This window comes from Pipistrellus hanaki (assembly GCF_964339955.1).
Source record: "Pipistrellus hanaki genome assembly, chromosome: 16".
NCBI lineage: Eukaryota > Metazoa > Chordata > Mammalia > Chiroptera > Vespertilionidae > Pipistrellus > Pipistrellus hanaki.
The window spans coordinates 23,691,739-23,713,034 of NC_140518.1; the positions used below are offsets into that span (position 1 = coordinate 23,691,739).

General features: G+C 47.4%; 1 protein-coding gene across 1 annotated transcript in view; it reads right to left on the reverse strand.

The window, feature by feature from the left end:
• Positions 1 to 1,453: 1,453 nt before the first annotated feature.
• SCPEP1 (serine carboxypeptidase 1) overlaps positions 1,454 to 21,296 on the reverse strand; it is a 28,203-nt gene continuing 8,360 nt past the window's right edge. The window contains exons 5-13 of the mRNA XM_084862591.1: positions 21,127 to 21,201; positions 19,417 to 19,489; positions 14,733 to 14,770; positions 13,267 to 13,395; positions 12,552 to 12,645; positions 11,119 to 11,232; positions 8,634 to 8,771; positions 6,191 to 6,354; positions 1,454 to 2,052 (exon numbers count right to left, since the gene is read on the reverse strand). Of these exons, the coding sequence (XP_084718717.1) occupies positions 1,990 to 2,052; positions 6,191 to 6,354; positions 8,634 to 8,771; positions 11,119 to 11,232; positions 12,552 to 12,645; positions 13,267 to 13,395; positions 14,733 to 14,770; positions 19,417 to 19,489; positions 21,127 to 21,201 (888 nt within the window). The 3' untranslated portion in view covers positions 1,454 to 1,989. The remainder of the gene's footprint in view (positions 2,053 to 6,190; positions 6,355 to 8,633; positions 8,772 to 11,118; positions 11,233 to 12,551; positions 12,646 to 13,266; positions 13,396 to 14,732; positions 14,771 to 19,416; positions 19,490 to 21,126; positions 21,202 to 21,296) is intronic.

Here is a 21,296-nt window from a genome sequence, read left to right on the forward strand (position 1 = left end):
GTGAGCATTCAGATAGAACACAATATCTCTAACTCTGCCATTCAGAATGGTCTGCTCTTTTACCTCTTCCTTATACCTTCTGACTTTCCAGTTGCGTTCTTTCCCAGTCCAACTGCCTAGCTGAACCATGATTTGGTGCGGACTCTTTCTTCTGGCCATCTCTCCTCCCAGGCAAATGAACAAACAGGTGCATTGCTCCAAGTTCTGTCCACTGGGAGGATTTCCCTTCATCGCCATCATTCAGGACTGTCCCAGAGAGGGGCTTTAGTGCTTTGGCTGTCCACTTGCAGGTGCTGCATACGGCTCAGGCGGCACTCTCTGTAAACCAAGCCCAAGCCTCTTCTTTCTCAATCAGCTGATCATAGGGAATTTCTATGAAGCCACGGGTGTGAGCTGGAGGATGCAATGTAGTAGGAAGAGGCGCCTTGGGCAGGTCTGGGAATTGGTTACAGGATCTTAGAGCAAGAGATTAACCTCAGGCTGAAACAGGTTTGGCTCAGTGGGTAGAGCGTTGGCCTGCAGACTGAAAGGTCCCAGGTTCGATTCCGGTCAAGGGCATGTACCTTGGTTGCGGGCACATCCCTGGTGGGGGATGTGCAGGAGGCAGCTGGTCGATGTTTCTCTCCCATCGATGTTTCTAACTCTCTATCCCTCTCTCTTCCTCTCTGTTAAAAATCAAAATATATTTTTTTTTAACAAGAGCGAGATTAACCTCAGGAAGGCATGGAAGGGCTGCCTCTTGGGGAAAGAAAGTTTGAGGTCCCTCACTCCATTGGGATGAGCCCATATGAACCATCCTAATGCTCAAATTTGCATTCCTTCCCAACCAATACCCTACCTAGTAACAAAAGAGCCCCTTTGAGGTTGGGAATTCAATTTGTGTTGCAAATCAATACCAGAAGGACTCACAAGACTCAGTAACTAGTTACACTCATAGCCAATGTGGTTTCCAGCAAAAGATACTCAGCAGCAACAGCATAGGTGAGTCCGCGAGTGCCTGCACCTCTGCCCCAGGAAGCCCCTTTTAGTCTCAGATCCGAAAGAGTGGCTCACGGAGGTATAAGTTGCTTTTACCACATTCTACAGGAATGACTTGGTTTGGTTTTCAAAATCTCAGCCCCTCATCCGTAGGAGGCAGTGTTCCTCAGGGCATCACAGACATGATAGATTCCTTATGGGGACCTGGAGCCACAGATGAAAACTTCCAAGTCCCAAAGGCATTGCCTTAATTTTAAAGAAATGTTGGGACCCTTTGACTACACAATCATGCTTTTAGGGGATTTACTGTAAGAAAATAGTAAGGATGTGCATAAAAATATAACTGCCAGGGTGAACCACCAGAAGCACTGTTTAGAGTAGCAACAAACTTAAAAACTGCTTATAGAAAAACAAGTGGGCATTTGGTACAGAAATTACGATGCATCCGTAAAATGGAATTCTCAGCAGCCATTAGAACAGTTGTAGGATGACATTTATTGACATGAAATGGTGTTTATGACATTCTGATTTGTGAACAAAGTAGACAGTAAACTGACTTAATTTTTGAAAAAAAAAAAAATGTATATATAGCAACAACAAAAAAACACTGCCAAGGATATACACTAAAGTGCGTACCCCAGAGAAGGGAGTATAAGGGTGTTCATTTTGTTCTTTGTTTGCCTGAATCCCCCACTCTACTTTTTAAAAAAATAAATTGCACAGCTTGCTTTTATAATAAGCAAAAGTGAATGCGGCTCAACACCTTCATTCTGATTACAACAAACCCATTTAGAAAATCTTAAAAATCTGCTGTTGATTTCTGAAGCAAAAATTACTTCCAAGCTGCCACAGAGGCGGTGAGGTTATTCTCTGCAGAAAGAAGCTGGCAGGAGCCTTCACAATCACAGCCCAGGTCGGAGTCGAGGGGACCATGGTGCTCCCACAGCTTCGGGGTGCTCGCTTCAACTCCCGTGCCCTGAGGCCACGCCGCTCACCTGCAGCCAGTCCATCCTACTCTTGCCCCGTCACCAGCTTCATCATCTTCAGAGCTGTGTCCCCTTGGTCAGAAGGCACCTAGAACCAAGCAGGATCAGAGTTAGTGCGACCAGCTCTTTTTTATTTTTATTGATTGCTTACAGAGAGGAAGAGAGAGGGATAGTCAGAAATATCAATGAGAGAGAATCATCGATTAGTTGCCTCCTGCACCCCCCCCCCCCCCCCACTGGGGATGTGCCCGCAACCAAGGTACATGTCCTTGACCGGAATCGAACCTGGGACCTTTCAGTCCGCAGGCCGACACTCTATCCAATGAGCCAAACTGGTTTCGGCGCGCGACTGGGTTGTTCCTGGGGCCAGCTTCAGGGGTGACATCCTGAGACCCGGCTCCCAGGAAGAGCGCCCTGCTGCTCTCTGACAGCAGCCTGGAAGGACGGCTGCACCCCTTCACAAGAGGGTCGTTTCTGTGAAAGGACGGCTGTGCCTGACGAAAGCTCTTCAGGGCCTCAACCTGTTCGGTGGCAGGTGCCCGAAGTCTGTGTTTAGGAAAGAACTTTGTCCATGTGAGACTGAGCTGTTGATTTGCTGTTCATAAAGGCTGTGCTTATGGTACTAACAGCCCCAGCCTGTTCAAAGGAGAGGGAGGATTCTAAACATTTTACAGGATTCTCTGGGTAGGACACATCCCAGAATGGGAAGAGAGTAGAAACATGGCCCCAGAGGGAAGCGAACAGCAAAACCCACACAAAGCAAAGGAGACCCTTTGCATGGGTGGTATACCCGCTTTTATATGATATTCCACCTTGTTTTGTTTTTCCCTTAGAGTTTTTGAATAATTTCTGTTTAAAAAAAAAAAAAAAGTCTTCCCGCCCTGGCCAGTATGACTGGATTGGGCATCATCCCCATGCACTGGAAGGTTGCCAGTGCGATTCCTGGTCAGGGCACATGCCCAGGTTTTGGAAGGCTGGGTCGTGTAGGAGGCAGCTGATAGATGTTTCACTCTCATGTCGATGTTTCTCACTATCCCAACTTCCCTCTCTAAAAATCAATCAAGAAAAATGTATTTTTAATCTCCTTCCCACACACCACCAAAAGGGGGAGGGGCAGAGGCCTAGGGTAGAGAGTAGATGGTTCCACGATTCTCTATGCCACATCACCGTCCCCGACAATCCTGCCAAGCAAGGCCATGGAGGCATGGTGGAATTTACCAAAATGACATTCAATCAACCAAAGGGGAGGCGGTTGGGGGACGATTTAATAACAGTCTCCGAGAGCTATTTTAAGGCTGCCCCCAACTGATCTCTTGTTCCTTTTGTTCCAAACCAAGAGGAAATGCATCTGAACGCCAGCTCAGAGCAAGCCTGTGGTTAGCTCCTCCTCCCTTCCCCCCCTACCTGCCTCTGCGGGGACCCCTCTCTCAATAGCGTTGTTCTCTAAGTCACAATGTGTGCTCAACACTGAAGGCACGCAGGCACTCAGAGCCTTTCACAAAATGCCCTCTTAACCCGAGCCTTGTTAATGCTCGCTTCAGATGGTTTCTTCCTTCTGGTTTCTTTTTTTTTTCCTCTCAAATATATTTTATTGATTTTACACAGAGAGGAATTGAGAGGGATAGAGAGTTAGAAATGTCGATGAGAGAGAAACACCGACCAGCTGCCTCCTGCACACCCCCCACTGGGGATGTGCCCGCAACCAAGGTACATGCCCTTGACCGGAATCGAACCCGGGACCTTTCAGTCCGCAGGTCGACGCTCCATCCACTGAACCAAACCGGTCCCAGGTCCTTCTGGTTTCTTAAGGAAGTTGCTGTCTCTTTCCCTCGCCGCTCAGTCGTTTGCTCCAACCTCTCCCCTCTTCAGAGCCTGCCACTCACTATCAAGGATGACACCCATCATTGGCCCAACTCGTTCCATACATGTCAGTCCTTTATCTGTCTCAGCAGCAGGAGACATCACTGGCTCCTCTCGATTTTGAGGATGCCACATGTCCCTGGCTCCCTCTTACTTTTCTGGTTGCTTCTTTCTCAGGCCTCATTTGTGGATCCTTCTTTTGCCTCCTATCTCTTTTTCTTTTTAATTTATAAAAATTTATTTTTTAATGTGAGAGAGAAACATTGACTTCTTGTTCCACTTATTTATGCATTCATTGGTTGACTCTTGCATGTGCTCTAACTGGGAATCGAACCCATAACAGAGCTGAGCTACCCAGCAAGGGCCTTGCCTCCCATCTCTTAAGTACGGGTGCACCCAGGGCCCTGCCTCTCGCCTTTTCCATATTGGATTCCAAAATCTCTGTCTTCAAGGACAGACATCTGACTCCAGATGCACACGTATACAGGCAGTTACCAAGACCTGCCCATTCTCCCTTAAATTCCTCCACATCGCTCCCTTCTGGCTGACCAGAAAAGCCTCCTAGATTGGTGAGCTTCCTTAGTCTTGTCCCATGCCCTCGGCTGCTGGGATGTTATTTTGTAGACAAACCTAGTAATTTCATGCCTTGGCTTAAAACCCCTCGATGGCATCCCATCGCTTTCCGGAAAGGTCTGAGGTCCTTGCCGGGGTGCGCAGTCTCCCTCCCCAGTCTCATCTCTGCCCAGTGTCCCTCCCGAGGCCTCGGCTGTCAGAAGGCTCCTCTGGACCTGCACACGCTGCTCTCCTTGCCCCCACATTCTCCTTTGCCTAGCTAACTCCTGCCCATTGTTTAGGGGCCGGGCTCCCAGGACCCCCAAGCCTGGGCTGGGCCCCTTTCCCTGGGCCAACCCCCATCTTAGCATTTCACCCCATGTCAGGAGGGTCTCAGCCCTCGACCAACTCCTTCCCTCTATTCACAGAGGGTCTCTGCCTGCCGGACCTGCATGCCCACAAGCTCCTTGAGGACGGAGATGGTGTGCCATCCATGCACTCGCGGTGCCTGGCAGTTCAGTGGATAAAGGAAAGCAAAGAGAAACTTCCGTTTCTCTTAGAACTTTCAGCATTTTCACTTCTGGAAAGTTCTTAAGAGGAAACTAAAGGTCAGAGAGGTTAAGAATATGTTGTCTGTGCAAATACCATGTAATTCAGTTATATGTGGAAAATAAGGAACAAAATAAACAAGCAAAACGGAAACGGACTCAGAGACAGAGAGCAGATTGGTAGTTGCCAGAGGGAAAGGGGTCAGGAGACGGGGTTAAAAAGGTGAAGGGACTAACAAGTACAGATTGGTAGTTACAGAATAGTCATGAGGATGTGAAGTACAGCACGGGGAATATAGCCAATAATATCGTAATAACTCTGCATGGTGCCTGGTGAGGACTGGAAATTTGGGGGGGGGGAGGGCGGCAAGATAGCTTGTAAAGTACGTGATTGTCTAACCACTACGCCGAACACCTGAAACCAATACAAAATAATATTGAAAGTAAACTGTAATTGGAAAAAAGTAAAAAGACTACGTTGTCTGTGGTCAAATATGTAAATAAATAAAGTATTGTGGGACCGAGTCTAGCAGATACCCCTGCTCCCCTTCCTCCGTATCAGGCTTTCTCAGCCTTGGCACTGACACTGGGCTGCACAGTTCTTAGGTGTGGGGGCGTCCTATGCATGGTGGGATGTTGACCAGGGTCCTGACTTCTACCCACCAGGTGCCAGCAGCTCCCTCCCCCTAACTGTGACAACCAAAAATGTCTCCGGTCATTGCCAAAGTCTGTGGGGACAAAACTGACCCCAGGTGAGGACCAGTAATGTCCCTAAGGAGTAGCTTGTGGGAAGGGGTCTTTGTCCCCACTCCCGCCCCAATCTTTCTCTCTCTCTCTCTCTCTCTAATATATATTTTATTGATTTTTTTTACAGAGAGGAAGGGAGAGGGATAGAGAGTTAGAAACATCCATGAGAGAGAAACATTGATCGGTTGCCTCCTGCACGCACCCTACTGGGGATGTTCCTGCAACCAAGGTACATGCCCTTGACCGGAATCGAACCTGGGACCCTTCAGTCCGCAGGCCGATGCTCTATCCACTGAGCCAAACCAGTTTCGGCGGGAGGATTTACTCTTTTAAATGAAAATTTCCAGGCTTCAATGAATGAAGCGCTAAGGGCAGAATTTTGTTACAGACCTTGAAACACTTCCTAGCCCAAAGTGCTTCGTGTAAGACCAACGCAGGCAGAGCACCCAGGCACAATCAACCGCCCATGGCGTCCCTCAGAAGGATTGAAATCTGGAACAAAAGCAGCCTCTCTCTCACCATGTGTCCAGCTTTGAGAATCCAGTAGAAAGCCAGGTTCTTGTGGCTCTTGACAAAAGCAGACGTTTCCGAAGATGTAGGGTTAGTGTACAGGGGCTTCCACTTCAGCTGATTGAACTTGGGCAGTTCCGTCCACTTAAGTTTCCTTAGCCAGGCCTCCTGACCTGATAGGAGAGACAGAGAAGGGCCAGGCATTGGCTGTGGGGTGGAGTTGAAAAAAATCTAGGTCCTAGTCCCAGCCCAGCCTACAATGACAACTTCCCTATTCCTGTAATCCCTACCTCCCCATGTAATCTAGTCCTACTATAATATATAAGCAGCTGGCTTATGGGGGGCTGCAGAGCTGATTTTTGTGAATGACCTGCTGCTCTCCCACACTGCCGGCAGAACTGGAATAAACACTCACGTATGATTAAAAAAAAAAAAAATCTAGTTCGTATAACTTGGCTTTTCCCAAAGCATAATAATGTAAAATGCAAATCAAAACCACAAAGAGCCTGGCCAGCGTAGCTCAGTGGTTGAGTGTCCACCTATGAATCAGGAGATCATGGTTCAATTCCTGGTCAGGGCACATGCCCAGATTGTGGGCTCAAACCCCAGTGTGGGGCATGCAGGAGGCAGCCGATTGATGATTCTGTCTTGTCATTGATGTCTCTATCTCTCTCCTTTTCCCTTCCTCTCTGAAATCAATAAAACATATTTTAAAAAAAACAAAACACAATGAGATACCATGTCACAGCTGTTAGAATGGATATCATCAAAAAGACAAGCAATAACAAATGTTGGAGAGGTTGTGGAGAAAAAGGAATCCTCATTCCTTGCTAGTGGTAATGTAATCTGGTACAGCCACTATGGAAAACCATATGGAAGTCTCTCAAAATATTAGAATAGAGCTACCGTATCACCCAGCAATCCCTCTTCTGGATATCTAGCTGAAAAGTTTGAAAACATTTATTCATAAAGATATATGCACCCCCATGTGCACTGCAGCATTATTGAAAATGGCCAAGACATGGAAACAACCTAAGCATACTTTAGTAGAGGACTGAATATGTGGTACATATATACAATGGAATACTCAGCCACAACAAAAGAGGAAATACTGTCCTTTCTGAGAACATGGATGGATCTTGAGAATATCATACTAATCCAAATAAGTCAGATGGGAAAAGTCAAGAACCATATGATTTCACTTCTATATGGGACATAAAACTAAAAGCAACAAACAAAAATTCATAGACACAGACCACAATATGGTGATGATCAGAAGGAAAGGGGGTGAGAGGGGGTAGAAAAGGGTGAAGGGGGCATAAATGGTAAGAGAAGACTTGACTTTGGGTGGTGAACATACCATGCGATATACAGATGATGTACTATAGAAGTGTACACTTGAAACCTATGTAATCCTATTAACCAATGCCATCCCAATAAATTTATTTTTGGGGGTGCTTTTTTTTTTTGTTGTTGTTGTTCTTTTTGACTTATTTATTTATTTATTGTTTAAAGTATTACATGTCTCCATTTTTCCCGATTGACACCCCTCATCCCAATAAATTTAATAAGTTGTTTTTTAAAAGGGGAAAAAAAAACTTAACCTTGTAAAAATGCAAGTTCTGACTCAGTAGGTGTGGGTGGGGCCTGAGAGTCTGCATTTTTAGCAAGTTCCAGGGATACCCCGGCCTATGGAGAAACCAAACTGCTGCGGAGCCCGGCCAGTTTTTCCTTTCCCTCTCCTGCCGCTGGATGCTCTGGAGGGAGGCCATCAGGGACCTCTGGAGGTGGCAGCTGTCAGGAGGACTGAGAAGTCTCGGGTGAGACAGAAATGTGGGAAGAAACACAGAACCTTTTCATGTTGTCCTTAGCGCCCTTGGCTCACAAGTCACAGGAAGATTCGGTCCTGCTGACGCTAAGAAACATAGCACATCCAGCAGACCCCACGCCTGGCTGGCCTGCTGGTTCCGAGCACCTGCCCCTGTGCTTCTACTGGCCCTGCTGACCCCAGAAGTGGGCACACGGGGACAGCCAGTGCGACAGTGGCTCTGCAAAGACCACTTCCCCCGGATCCTCATTTTACAGAGTCCTTAGGGTTTAATCTTAAATCACCCTGCAAGGTTTTCCCTCAGTGAAATAGTCCATCTGCTCTAGAGCTCAGAAAAAAGTCTTCTTTTTTATTTTTGTGGTAGGGATAGGTGCTGTGTTTTTCTTTAACTATAACTGAAGAGCCTCAACAGTTGGATGGGCCTACACTTCTCAGAGGGGTCACAGGTGGCTCCAACCACTTCCAAGAATCAAGGTTGGGGGTGGGTGGATGGATAAAACAGGAAATGGCCTTCTTCCTAGAACCTCCATGTCACCAGCCCCAAGACGGATGTTCCTGAGACCAGTTCCCTTCCGGCTCAACCTGAAACACCGCCTCCACGTGCCCCTCAAATTGGGTTCCTACCCATGGTGTCCACGATGAGGTCAAGCTGTCCGTTATACACGGTCACGTTGACCCCGGCTTCCAGCAACTCGTCCACCACGCTGATGGCTGGCTTCATGAAGTCCCCCTCCATGTTCAGGAAGACGTTGGTGGCCTGGCCTGCACATGAGGAAAGAGAAAAAAGCAGCGGCTTGAATCCACCAGAATAGGAGGGACCTTCTAGCCCCAGAGCATTCTGGGCCCTGGCACCTAAATGTCAGCCTGTGCAGCACCCAAAAGACTGAACACACAATGCTTCTTCACCCACAGGGACCAACCGGCCTGGGTCTCCCTGCCCTGAGCTGGATGTATAGAAGGCAAGCATGAACAACACATGCATGCTCTGGTCTCTCAAGTGTGGTGATGACAGCAATGGCATTTTTGTTTGTTTGTTTGTTACTCCTCATTCAAGGATATTTATTCCATTGATTTTCAGAGAGAGAGAGTGGGAGGGAGGGGGAAAGAGAGAGAGAGAGAGAGAACACTGATTGGTTGCCTTCCGCATGGGTCCTGACCAGCGCCAGGGATGCAGCCTGCCTTGACCGGAATCGATCCTGGAACCCTCCAGTCCCTGGGCTGACGCTCTAACCATTGAGCAAACCAATTAGGGCTAAGTTCTAATTTCTGAACAAGGGAGGCTACCCTAGTGAGAAACCAAATCAGACCCAGACCCATTTAGAGCTCGCCCTCAGTAATCCCTGTGGAGGAAGAATCCCAGGCAAGAGGAGAAGGTGACCACATGGAGGACTAGCCCCCAGCCAGAGGAGCTGGTCAGTGCAGATTCCCAGTGGACTCCTGACCACCACTAGCTCCTCCATCATCAGAATACTGAGCAATAACAATAGCGTATGTATATGTTTATTTTTATTCGCTAGTCACTGTACTTTATAAGCAACATCTCATTTCCTCTTCACCACCACCCTGGGAGGTAAGGTCTCTTGACTTGTACCAAGGTTAAAGAAAACGAGGCTCAGAGAGGCTACAACATGTGTCTGGGTTGAAACAGCCACCCAGTGGCAAACTGGGATAGGAAAGTAGGCCTGGCTGATTCCAGAGTATGTAGGCTTCACCACAAACCAGAACTCAAAGAAACTGGGAGTACTGGGCAAGGTCACTCTGTCCTTTCCAAACCATACATAGACACGCCGGAGCCAAAGAGAGTTTGGCTGAAAAAACAGTAGTCACTGGGCCCGTCCACCCGACGGCCCACCCTCCCACCATAAATGAAGATAAAATGAAAGGCTGGGCCGAAACCGGTTTGGCTCAGTGGATAGAGCGTAGGCCTGTGGACTGAGGGGTCCCGGGTTCGATTCCGGTCAAGGGCATGTGCCTTGGTTGCGGGCACATCCCCAGTGGGGGCGTGCAGGAGGCAGCTGGTCGATGCTCCTCTCTCATTGATGTTTTTAACTCTCTATCCTTCTCTCTTCCTCTCTGTAAAAAAATCAATAAAAATATATTTAAAAAAAAAAAAAAAAAAAGAAAGAAAAAAAGAAAAGAAAGGCTGGGGCTGCAAACAGGCGCTCACAGGAATCTGAGCTGGACCTAGCCCCCTGTGGTTGCTCAGGTTTTCTTCCCAGTGCCATACAGCTCCCCACAGCTGTCCTCATCCCTTGTGGCACTGACACCACATTCTTTTTGTTTGATCACATTAACGTCTTTCTTCATTTCTAGAAAACTCTGAGGAGATGAGAACACCTGGTCTAGGATGAGCCTTCAGCTCTCTGCAGGTGGGGAGGATGGCCCGTGTCCCCTGAGGACGTCAGGCCAGCGCCCCCGAGCCTCAGCAGCTGTCACAGGGCCACCCTGGAAAACCTCCAGACCATCACTTTGGGGGATCAACGAAACTCTCCCCAGCACGGAGTGTTTCCTCTCCAGGACCTAGGGCGTTCCACTTCTCCCGGCCTTTCCACAGGACTAAACAGGTCCTTACCAAGATTTCCACCTGGCCTGGTCTCTGAGGACCCCAATATCTCCTTACTATGGCCTTCAGGCCAGAAGGCAGTACACACCTGGACCACATCTGGCACCAGGAGGAGGCTGGCCAGAGAACTGGTCACACCCATCCAAAAGGACCTTTGTCTAGAAGTCACACCTGTAACCAACTGTGGCCTCGGGCATGGCTTTTCTAAATCTCAACGTGCTATTACGGGAAAATTCCAAACTGATAGGAAAGGGAAGGAAAGAGCGTACTCACACCTGGCTTCAACCGTCATCACCTCATAACCAACCATGGCGTTTCTCTCCCAACCCGCCCCTGACTTTGAATCAAATCTGGCATGTCATTTGCTGGTTTTTGGGGTTTTTTTTGCTCCTCTACAAAATGTGGACAATAACACCGTCCTACCTGCAACATACGATCATCACCACCAACGAAACCCACTCTACCAAGGAAGGCCTTCGAATGTGCACCTTTCTTCCCCTCCTCCCCAACTCCACAGGTGGCGCCCAATTAGGTCACATAAGTTACCTCCCCAGGAGCAGTCCTTGGGGATAATTTTGAGCTTCGTCCTGATGGGCCCGTTCATGAGCTGGTTCAAGTTGTCCCGATTTAGGTGTCTCACGTGGCGCTGGTAAAGCTGAACTGAAACAGACGTACACGGTGAGTCAAATGGGGTGGAAATGGGACCGAGAGGACCTTCCCAAGCTGCTGTGCGAGGAGGGAGGCTTTCGGCTGGAACATGAAAAGTGTCACCTTGATCCACCCCAGATGGAGGAAGAAGGCAGAAACACATTGAAACTGGAGAGGATTCGTTAGTGTTGGTTGCTGCGTGTCAAATACTTTGGGGCCTCGGAGAGTAGCCAGCGTGGACAGAAGAAACCAGCAAGCAGTGGCATCTAGAGGACTCCTGCAGCCTTGATCCACCTCTTTCAGAGGAGGATGCCACATAGGGCACCCCCCCCACCCTGACGCTGGGGCAGCTGAAAGACAGCGCAACCCAGCCTGCAGGAGGACTGGCATTGCCATCCGGGGTGCAGAAGCTGGTGTTCGAACTTCAAACATACTACGTGAGAGAAGCCGATGTTTTATAGACTACCCGTAGCACGAAGCCACTTCTACGAGAGGCCATGAAAAGGCAAGTCTAGACGAACAGAGAGCAGAGGAGGGGATGCCTGGTGGTGAGTCAGCCGCACACAGACATGTGGGATCTTTCTGGGAAACGGTCTGGAACTGGATTGTGGTGGTGATTGCACAACTCTGTGAATGCACTAAAAACCACAGGATATACACTTAAAACAGGTGAATTTTATGGCATGTGAAATATATATATATATATATATATATATATATATATATATATATTCCTTTCTATATTTTATTGATTTTTTTTTAGAGAGAGGAAAGGAGAAGGATAGAGAATAAGAAACATTGATTCAGCTGCCTATTGCACACTCCCCACTGGGGATGTGCCTGCAACCAAGGTACATGCCCTTGACCGGAATCAAACCTGGGACCTTTCAATCCCGCAGGCCGACGCTCTATCCACTGAGCCAAACCGGTTAGGGCTGAAGTATATATTATTGAAGCGTTACAGTCCAGTGATAGATGGTGACTAGCCTTACTGTGGCAATCGCTTTCTAAGGTGTACAGATGTTGAATCACTGTGCTGTACACCTGAAACTAATGTAACAGTGTAAGCCAACTATAATTTAAAATTAATAAATAAGTAGGTGGGAAGAGAACTTGTATGCACATATACATAACCCATGGACACAGACAATAGGGTGGTGAAAGCCTGGGGCGGGGAGTGGGGGTGAGGGTGGGCTAGAAGGGGTCAATGGGGGAAGAAGGGGACATAAACGATACCTTCAACAATAAAAATGTAATTTAAAAAATAAAAACAAAAGGGTAAAATAAAGCTATGAGAAGAAACTGGGCCAGCAGCTTCCAGGCTCACTCACCTAGGTGGCTCTGGGTGAATTCCAGGCTTGACTTCATGGTGGACATGGGCGCAGTTTTAGTTAGGATGTTATAGAAGTTCACCCCGTCCGTGTTCTGAAATACAGAAGTACATTTGGCTGTTTGCTCTTTATTTCTCCATTGTCAACGCTGTAGAACAGAAAGGCACCTGGCCCTCCATTGTATCCAGGGCCAGCTTTCTCTGAATCTGCCTGGACCAGAAAGAAATGCAGCTCAGGAGGCTCCGTCAGCCCAGCCTTGGACGGGGGGTGAGGGGGAGACTGAGGTTGGGGGTGGAATAGCTCATAGGAGCCAAGCAAAGATGCTGCAGGATAAACATCATTAGCTGTGTCTTTTTTCCCCCCCAAGAAATATATTTTATTGATTTTTCCATAGAGAGAAAGGGAGAGGGATAGAGAGCTAGAAACATCGATGAGAGAGAAACATTGACCAGCTGCCTCCTGCACACCCCCTACCGGGGATGTGCCCACAACCAAGGTACATGCTCTTGACCGGAATCGAACCCGGGACCCTTCAGCCCGCAGACCGACGCTCTATCCACTGAGCCAAACCGGTTTTGGCATGAGCCGTGTCTTAATGTATAGGCAGCACGAGCTAATTTTTGGAGCGCCTCAGGACAGACCTCCCAATCCTCCCCACACCAGCCAAGGGCCCTTTATTCCTGGGAAAGACACCCCCGAACGTGTGCCCTGTTACCTGTTCAACGACCATTTCCGCTTTTCCCCACAGCTGGGTGGCCTCCTTGTAGAGCCCCTTATCCACGGCATCCAGGACCTGCTCTGCCACCTGTGACACCTCCGCCAGGCCTTGGTCATCGAGAAGAGACTGCAAGGCAAATGAATAGCACAAGGGCCCACTTGGCTTAGAAACGCAAGTCTGGCGTTGCTCCAGTTAGGGCTGGGTAACAGAAAGAGTGGGGAGGAGAAAGGGGAGCTTCTACACCCGAAAGTGTCCAAGTCACATATCTATTATGGAAGAAACACAACAAAATCTTAACTGAGTCTAGATGGTGGGTATATGGGCGATCGCAGTGAACTTTTCACTTTCCTGCATATTTGAACATTTAAAAATATATTTTTTATTGATTTCAGAGAGGAAAAGAGAAGAAGAGATAGAAGCATCAATCAAACCTGCGCCCTTGACTGGAATGGAACCATGGACCGCCGAGGCTCTATCCACTGAGCCAAACCAGTGAGGGTTGAACATTTTTATAATAGTTGAGGGGAGCCTTAACCGGTTTGCTCAGTGGGTAGAGCGACGGCTTGCAGACTGAAAGGTCCCAGATTCGATTCCTGTCAAGGGCATGTACCTTGTTTGCCGGCACATCCCCAGTAGGAGTTATGCAGGAGGCAGCTGATTGATGTTTCTCTCTCATTGATGTTTCTAACTCTCTATCCCTCTCCCTTTCCTCTCTGTAAAAAAAAAAAAAAGAAGAAAGAAATCAATAAAAAACATATTTTAAAAATTAAAAAAAAAAAAAAAGTTGAGGGGATTTAAAAAGCTGTGTTTCTTGTACCTGAAGAAATGGGATATCTGTGCTGATATATATATTTTTTAATATATTTTATTGATTTTACATAGAGAGGAATTGAGAGAGTTAGAGAGCCAGAAACGTCGACCAGCTGCCTCTTGCACACCCCCCACTGGAGATGTGCCCGCAACCAAGGTACATGCCCTTGACCGGAATCGAACCTGGGACTTTTCAGTCCGCAGACCGAGGCTCTATCCACTGAGCCAAACCGGTTTTGGCATGTGCTAATACTTCTTTAAATTTGTCACCAAGGCCAGCTATAGCTTAAGGCAGTGTTTCCCAAAGTGTGGTATGCGTTCCCCCAGGGGTACGGGAAGAGTTTGGTGGGGGTTGCACCGGAGTTTGGTGGGGATATGCACTGCACCGTGCTTAGCTGCGCCTAATTCTACGTTCTCATGAGTACGAGGGGTACTCAGCGTTACGAAAATTATAGAAGGGGTACACCTATGTCAAAGGTTTGGGAAACACTGGCTTACGGTATCCTATTTGATATGGACCAGAAGTCCCTAGGGAGCAGTGTCAACCACACAGGCGCACTCCGCTAGCTCTGTCCTTCCTGAGGACAGAGCCAGAAGAGGCCTGCTGGGCCGCTGACGATGGAGGGTGCAGAGGTGAGGCCCCACCTACTTACCATGCTGTACAGGTACGGTCCCCAGGAGAGCACCGAATCTAAAGGAAACCACACGACACAAAATAAGTCAGTCATGGCTCCACACTTCCAAAAAAAATAAACCTAACTAGCCTTCTTTCCAAAGCTGAAGGAGCCAGAAGAAAGAAACCATGGCTGTACATCCCAGAGGCCCTTCGCGCACCAGGGCCCGTGCAGGAGAGGAGCTGAAGTCTCGGTGGCTGGGAGGAGGGACGAGGGTGCGGGGGCCCGTGTTGGCACATTCATTTGGCCTGATCCTGGGCCAGTGAGTGAGTCAGCCAGAGATGGCACCCCCACGGGCAGGCTGTTGATGCAGCGGAGGCTCTTATCTGCACACTTCAAAGCCGTTGGACAGCTTAAAATATTCCCCCGCCCTCACATTCCTGCTCTGCTTCCTGCTTGCTCCTCCAATTTGGGGACACTTGCTTCTGCCAAGATGCTAATTAAGGAAGAAGACTAATGATTTCGTAATTCCAGTGTCTGTGTGCTATACTGCCGATCCATTCATCTCTGTCCCACAAATGTATGGAGGACTGACAAAGGGCCTGAAGCCAGGAAGGAGCGTTATAAGATATAAATATGAGTAAGACTTTCAAAGAGAACAGGGGGGCTTGGTTTAGACCAGTTCACTATCGCCACGATGCTAGGTTAGGCCGGTGCCATTGAGACATGTGCCAGCCAACAAAGCACCAAGGATCACACATTGTACAGTCCATTTAAATATGTCACTCCTTTGCTTGAAAGCCCTCTGCGGTACCTTAAGGCTAAGCATCTCCATCTCAAAGTATGTTTCAAAGAACCTCCGTTCCACAGAATTTTAATCTAGGTGTTAAAAGAAAGCATTCTTTGGTGAAGTAGCTTTGGGGTTATGCAAAATAGAACACATTTCTTTAATGCATGGCTTCTCAGAGCCTTTGATGCGCTCCCGAAACTGAAGGAGGCGGAGCCAGAACTTATTTGGCCACAGAGTCCTTTGGATAGCACCTCATCGGTCTGGTATTCTTGAGTACACCCTGAGAAATGCAGGCATGCCAGGCCCTCCTGAACCTACCATTGACCTCTCCGGTCAACCTTTAAGCTAGTTAGTGCCTTAGTTTCCTGAAATGCAAAATTGTCTGCCGTTTTCCAATGCGTCCCACTCCCTGCTTGATCTAGGCCAAGAATTGAGAAACTTTTTCTCTGAAGGGACAGATAGTCAATATTCTTGGCTTTGCAGGTCGCTGTTGCAATTACTCAACTTTGCTGATGCAGCATCCAAACAGTATGTAAACAAATGGGCGTGACTGTCCCGATAAAAAACCTATCCACCACAGCAGGGTGGCAAGGCAGACCTGACCTCCAGGTCATAGTCCGCTGACCTCCGCTGCAGACCTGAGATGTCCAAGAGGGTTTTCTGCAATGATGGAAATGCTGTGTCTGGGCGGTGCAACACCATAGCCACCAGCCACACGTGACTACTGGGCACTGGAAATGTATATAGTGCAACTGAACAATTAAGACTTTTATTGTGGCCCAGTGGGTCTGGCGCAGTGGTTGAGCACTAACCTAAGAACTAGGAGATCACGGTTTGATTCTTGGTCAGGGCACGTGCCCAGATTGCGGGCTCAATCCCCAGTGTGTTGCGTGCAGAGGCAGCTGACCGATGATTCTCTATCATAGTTGATGTTTCTCTCTTTCTCTCTCTCTCTCTCTCTTCCTCTCCCTTCCTCTCTGAAATAAATTTTAAAAAAATAAAAAAGAAGGAAAAAAATTTCATTGTATTTTAATTAATTTAAATTTAAATAGTCATGCCGAAACCGGTTTGGCTCAGTGGATAGAGTGTCAGTCTGTGGACTGAAGGGTCCCAGGTTCAGTTCCGGTCAGGGCCATCTACCTTGGTTGCGGGCACATTCCCGGTGGGGGGGCGGGGGGGGGTGCAGGAGGCAGCTGATCGATGTCTCTCTCACATTGATGTTTCTAGCTCTCTATCCTTCTCTCTTCCTTTCTGTAAAAAATCAATAAAAAAAATTTAAAAAAAAATAAATTTAGCCAAAACCGGTTTGGCTCAGTGGTAGAGTGTCGGTCTGCGGACTTTGAACGGTCACAGGTTCGATTCCGGTTAGGGGCATGTACATTGGTTGCAGGCACATCCCCGGTAGGGGGTGTGCAAGAGGCAGCTGGTCGATGTTCCTCTCTCATCGATGTTTCTAGCTCCCTATCTCTCTCCCTTCCTCTCTGTAAAAAATCAATAAAATATATTTTAAAAAATAAATAATAAAAATAAATAAATAAATAAATTTAAATAATCACAAGTAGTTCTATGGCTCCAACACTGAACCGAGGACATGGAACACACCTGTATGTCTTTCCCAGCACCTGACACAATACCTACTACCCAGCAAGCCAGTCATGATTGTTTGTGAAATTAACAGCACTTCTCCCTCAACAGGGGAGTACTTCTGGGATGAAGGGGTGATACTTAACGTGGTCTGGAAGGAGGGACTAAGAGCTGGACAGGAAGAGTCATAAGGGGAGGTGGGACATGGCAAGGTGGAAGGATTTTGGACAAGATGAATAGCACTTGTAAGGCCATGGTCTACGGGAGGAAATGTAGTGCAATGGTTAAGTGCAAGGATTCCAGGGCCTGCTGCCTGGATTTGAGTCCTGGCTTTAGCTGTGTGACTCGAGAAAAATTGCTTAACCTCTCTGAGTTTCATCATCTCTAAAATCGGGATAATAACAGCATCGATCCCATGGAGCTGTTGTAAGGATTACACGAAGTAAACACTTGCAAAGTGCTTAGTGTTGTTGTGAAACTGATGAGACCCCAGAGGAAGTACGGGCTGTAATTTTGAGTGAGGCATCTGGCAAGAATCCTGCTAGATTCTTGGGCTTCCGATCAAGGTATCCGCTGCTTCCTTGATGTCCTAGGAGGTCCATCCAGGAAGGACCAACAAGCAGCAGCCCTCCTCTCAATGCTGACTCACATCTCGGTTATGCCATTGTTCCCTGGAGATGCCAGAATGAGGGCAAGAAATAACCATTCTAAGTGGCATCAGGATGTCCTGAGTCCATTAGGGACGTGGCTCTGTAAACGCATTTACTCCCATGTAACGACCACCTCAGTCAAGAGATGGAGCACAAACAGCCTGGAAAGGTCCCTCATGTCCCTTTCTAGCTTATTCCCTTCCCTCCTCCACGGGCAACTCTCTCCTGATTCCTAACTTTACAATTTGGTTTTGCCTGTGAAAAGTCAGTTTTTGGTAGTTCTCCACCAGGGATAATTCTGTCCCCTAGGGGGTATTTGATAATATCTGGAAATACTTTTGATTGCCATACTGGAGTGGAAACACTGGCATCCAGAGGGCAGAGAGGGTCTTACACTGCACAAGAACTCTCCCCACAAAGAATTATATGACCCAAATGTCTACAGGACTGAGATTTTGAATCCTATTTTTAGGGTAAACCCACTCAGGTTTATATATGATTCTACTGATTTCAGAGAGAGGGAGGGAGAAGGAGAGAAAAATAGAAATATCAATGATGAGAGAGAATCACTGAGTGGCTGCCTCCTGAATGCCTCCTTCTAGGGGAGCGAGCCCACAGCCTGGGCATGTGCCCTGACCAGGCATGTGCCCTGCCCATGACCTGGTTCATTGGTCGACACTCAACCACAGAGCCACACCGGCCAGGCAAGGTGACTATTTTAGATGTCTGAAGCCACACCCCGGATGTCTGCAACATAAGCAACTTTTATTTGTGCTCCCTACAAGGATGCGGATGCTCAAGTTGTGAAACTGTGCACCTGAGTTGCAGCACCCGATGCTAACCTTGTCTCATCAACATGAGCAACAGGTGAGACGTTCGCCCCAATGCTCATGCTCACATCGGGGGACAAGATGATAAACAGGCCCGGGGTTTGATTCCTGACCACGCCCCTCATTCTGTGTGTCAGAATTCCATCCCCCCCCCTCGGGCCTTTAGAACAAGCGTGTCAAACTCAAAGGCTAACGCGGGCCAAATAAACAAGGGTTAAGTTTATATGGGCCACAAAAAAACAAAAGCTTCAATTTTCATAGAAATGTAGGTTTATTTTGAAAAGTATAGAAAAAAATAAATAAAAAAAAAAGAACAAGAGCCATGATCAAATTAAAGTTTTCTCCCTGGCACTTGGCATCTCTCCTTGCTGCTATCTTTCCTACTTCGGGGGAAATCTCGTTCTCAGTGATTACTTTCAAAACTGACCCAAGGTGATTGTCAGTAATTCTAGATCTGACAGGAGACTTACTTCCTCTCATAATTGTAAATAACTGCTCACACCGTTATAGTGGCTGGGTTGCAAAAATACTCGTCATGGGCCGCATGGGGACCGCGGGCTGTGAGTATGACATGCTCGCTTTAGAATGTCTCCAAACTGTAAAGTTGGACTCTTTTGTTATAAGAATCAAATAAGAGTTAGATTAAGTTCAGTCCATAGCAGTCCCAGGTGGATGCTAGGTAAAGGAGTTCACCTCCCCAAATTTCTTGGATGGCCCTGGGGCATACACACATATTCTGTGTTCACTTCTCCGAGGACTTAGAGAAATTCCGTTGCCTTGTTCTTTTATTGGGATAACACAGCCAGCCCAAAGTTCCAGGGAAGGGTGGGGAAAGGAAGTAAAGGAATGTCTACAAATTCCATGCTTACCTACAGGGGAGATCCAGGAGTCGCCCAGAGCAACCCCAGAAAAGTTGCACTTGATGGTCCCTTGCTGAATGGCCTGCAAGAGGAGGAGCGAAGAAACATTCTTGCCAAAGGGACTCCACAGGAGGGGGCCCCGTCTTCCCGCACCGCCTTCCTGAGCCCAGAAAACGTCTGCCCGCCCTTCCCGAGCGTCCCAGTCCCCGAAGACCTCCGACACCCTCCAGAGGACCAGAGCAACCCCTTCCTGACAACCTTTGCAAAGTGAGTGGGAACTGTTGAGTTTCTCTCTGCGCGTTTCACAAGGGCGTTGGCAGGGGGTGTGCGCGGGTCTGGCGCATCCCCTATCATTTTAGGAGGGACACTGCCCCAAGGTCCGATTTCTCAGAGGGCTCCTTGGGCACAATCCTCACTGCCCATGCTACAGTCACGGAAGGGCTGGGAGAAGACCTTAAGACTAGGAGCTCATCCTCCTTTGCCCTGCGCCCCCCACCCCCCATTTTTCATTTAACAGTAATACAGTAGCAGGAAATTGGAAACAATCTGCATATCATAGGATAGGCTAAATGAATTATGACCATTTCCATGGTATATGATGTGATTTAAAAAAACAACAACGAAGCCCTGGCCAGTTGCTCCGTGGTTAGAGCACTGGTCTTGGGTTCAATTCCCAGTCAAGGGCATGTACTTAGGTTGCAGGTTCCCCAGCCCTGGTTGGGGTGCGTGGAGGCAACTAATCAATGTGTCTCTCTCACGTCAATGTTTCTCTCTCTGTGTGTCTCTCTCCCTGTCCTCCCTCACTTCCACTCTCTCTAGAAATCAATGGGAAAAATATTCTTGGATGAGGATAAAAACAAATAAACAAAAAAAATAGTTCTTTATAAACTGATATGAAGACATCTCTAAGCTTATTGTTGAAGTAAAAAGAGACATAGTATAGTATATAGTGTGTACTATCATTTGTACAGAAATAGGAAAAAATAATACATGTGAATTAGCTTTCACAGGCATGACATACCTCTGGAAAAGTACAGAAGAAACTAATGACAGAGGTTGCCTTAGGGAAGGGGGACAGAGGCAAGGGAGAGAGTGTTACATTACCCCTTGTATAGTTTTGGAATTTTGCTGTTGTTTTTTAAATATATTATTATTATTATTATTATTATTATTTACAGAAAGAAAGGAAGACAGATAGAGAATTAGAAACATCAGATGAGAGAGAAACATCAATCAGCTGCCTCCTGCACCCCCCTTCCCCCCCCACTAGAGATGTGCCCACAACCAAGGTACATGCCCTTGATTGGAATTGAACCTGGGACCCTTCAGTCCACAGGCCGACGCTCTATCCACTGAGCCAAACTGGTTAGGGCTAGTTTTTGAATTTTGAATGTGACTGCACAAGATATTCAGATATCTAAAAATAAGAGAACAATGAATATCCTGACTTTGAACATTGGTCATGAAAGTGAAAGAATTAGCATTTTTTTCTGGTTTTTCCAGAAGGAACTTATTTCAATTTACTAACTTGTCCCTGATGATGAGGACAAGTTCCACTTCCTGGGGAACAGCAGCTACCAGAAGTGACAGAACCACAGGAGAAAAGCATCATTTGAAAACTCCTAAGGAAATTACTGACCTCCGTGAGCATTAAAAACGGATGTTAAAACAATCCGTTTCTGTGTGAAACCAAGACGACAATGTCATCTTCCTTGTTACCTTATGAAGTTCCAGAGCAATGCCAGCAGCCATTTTTCCTCCGTAAGACTCTGAGAAGATGTAGAACGGGATCGTCTAGCAAGAAAAGCAATTGACAGAGAACGGAACATCTTCCTGAATATCTTCTTACGCACAAGAATTAATTTCAAATTTCTAATGCACGTCACGGC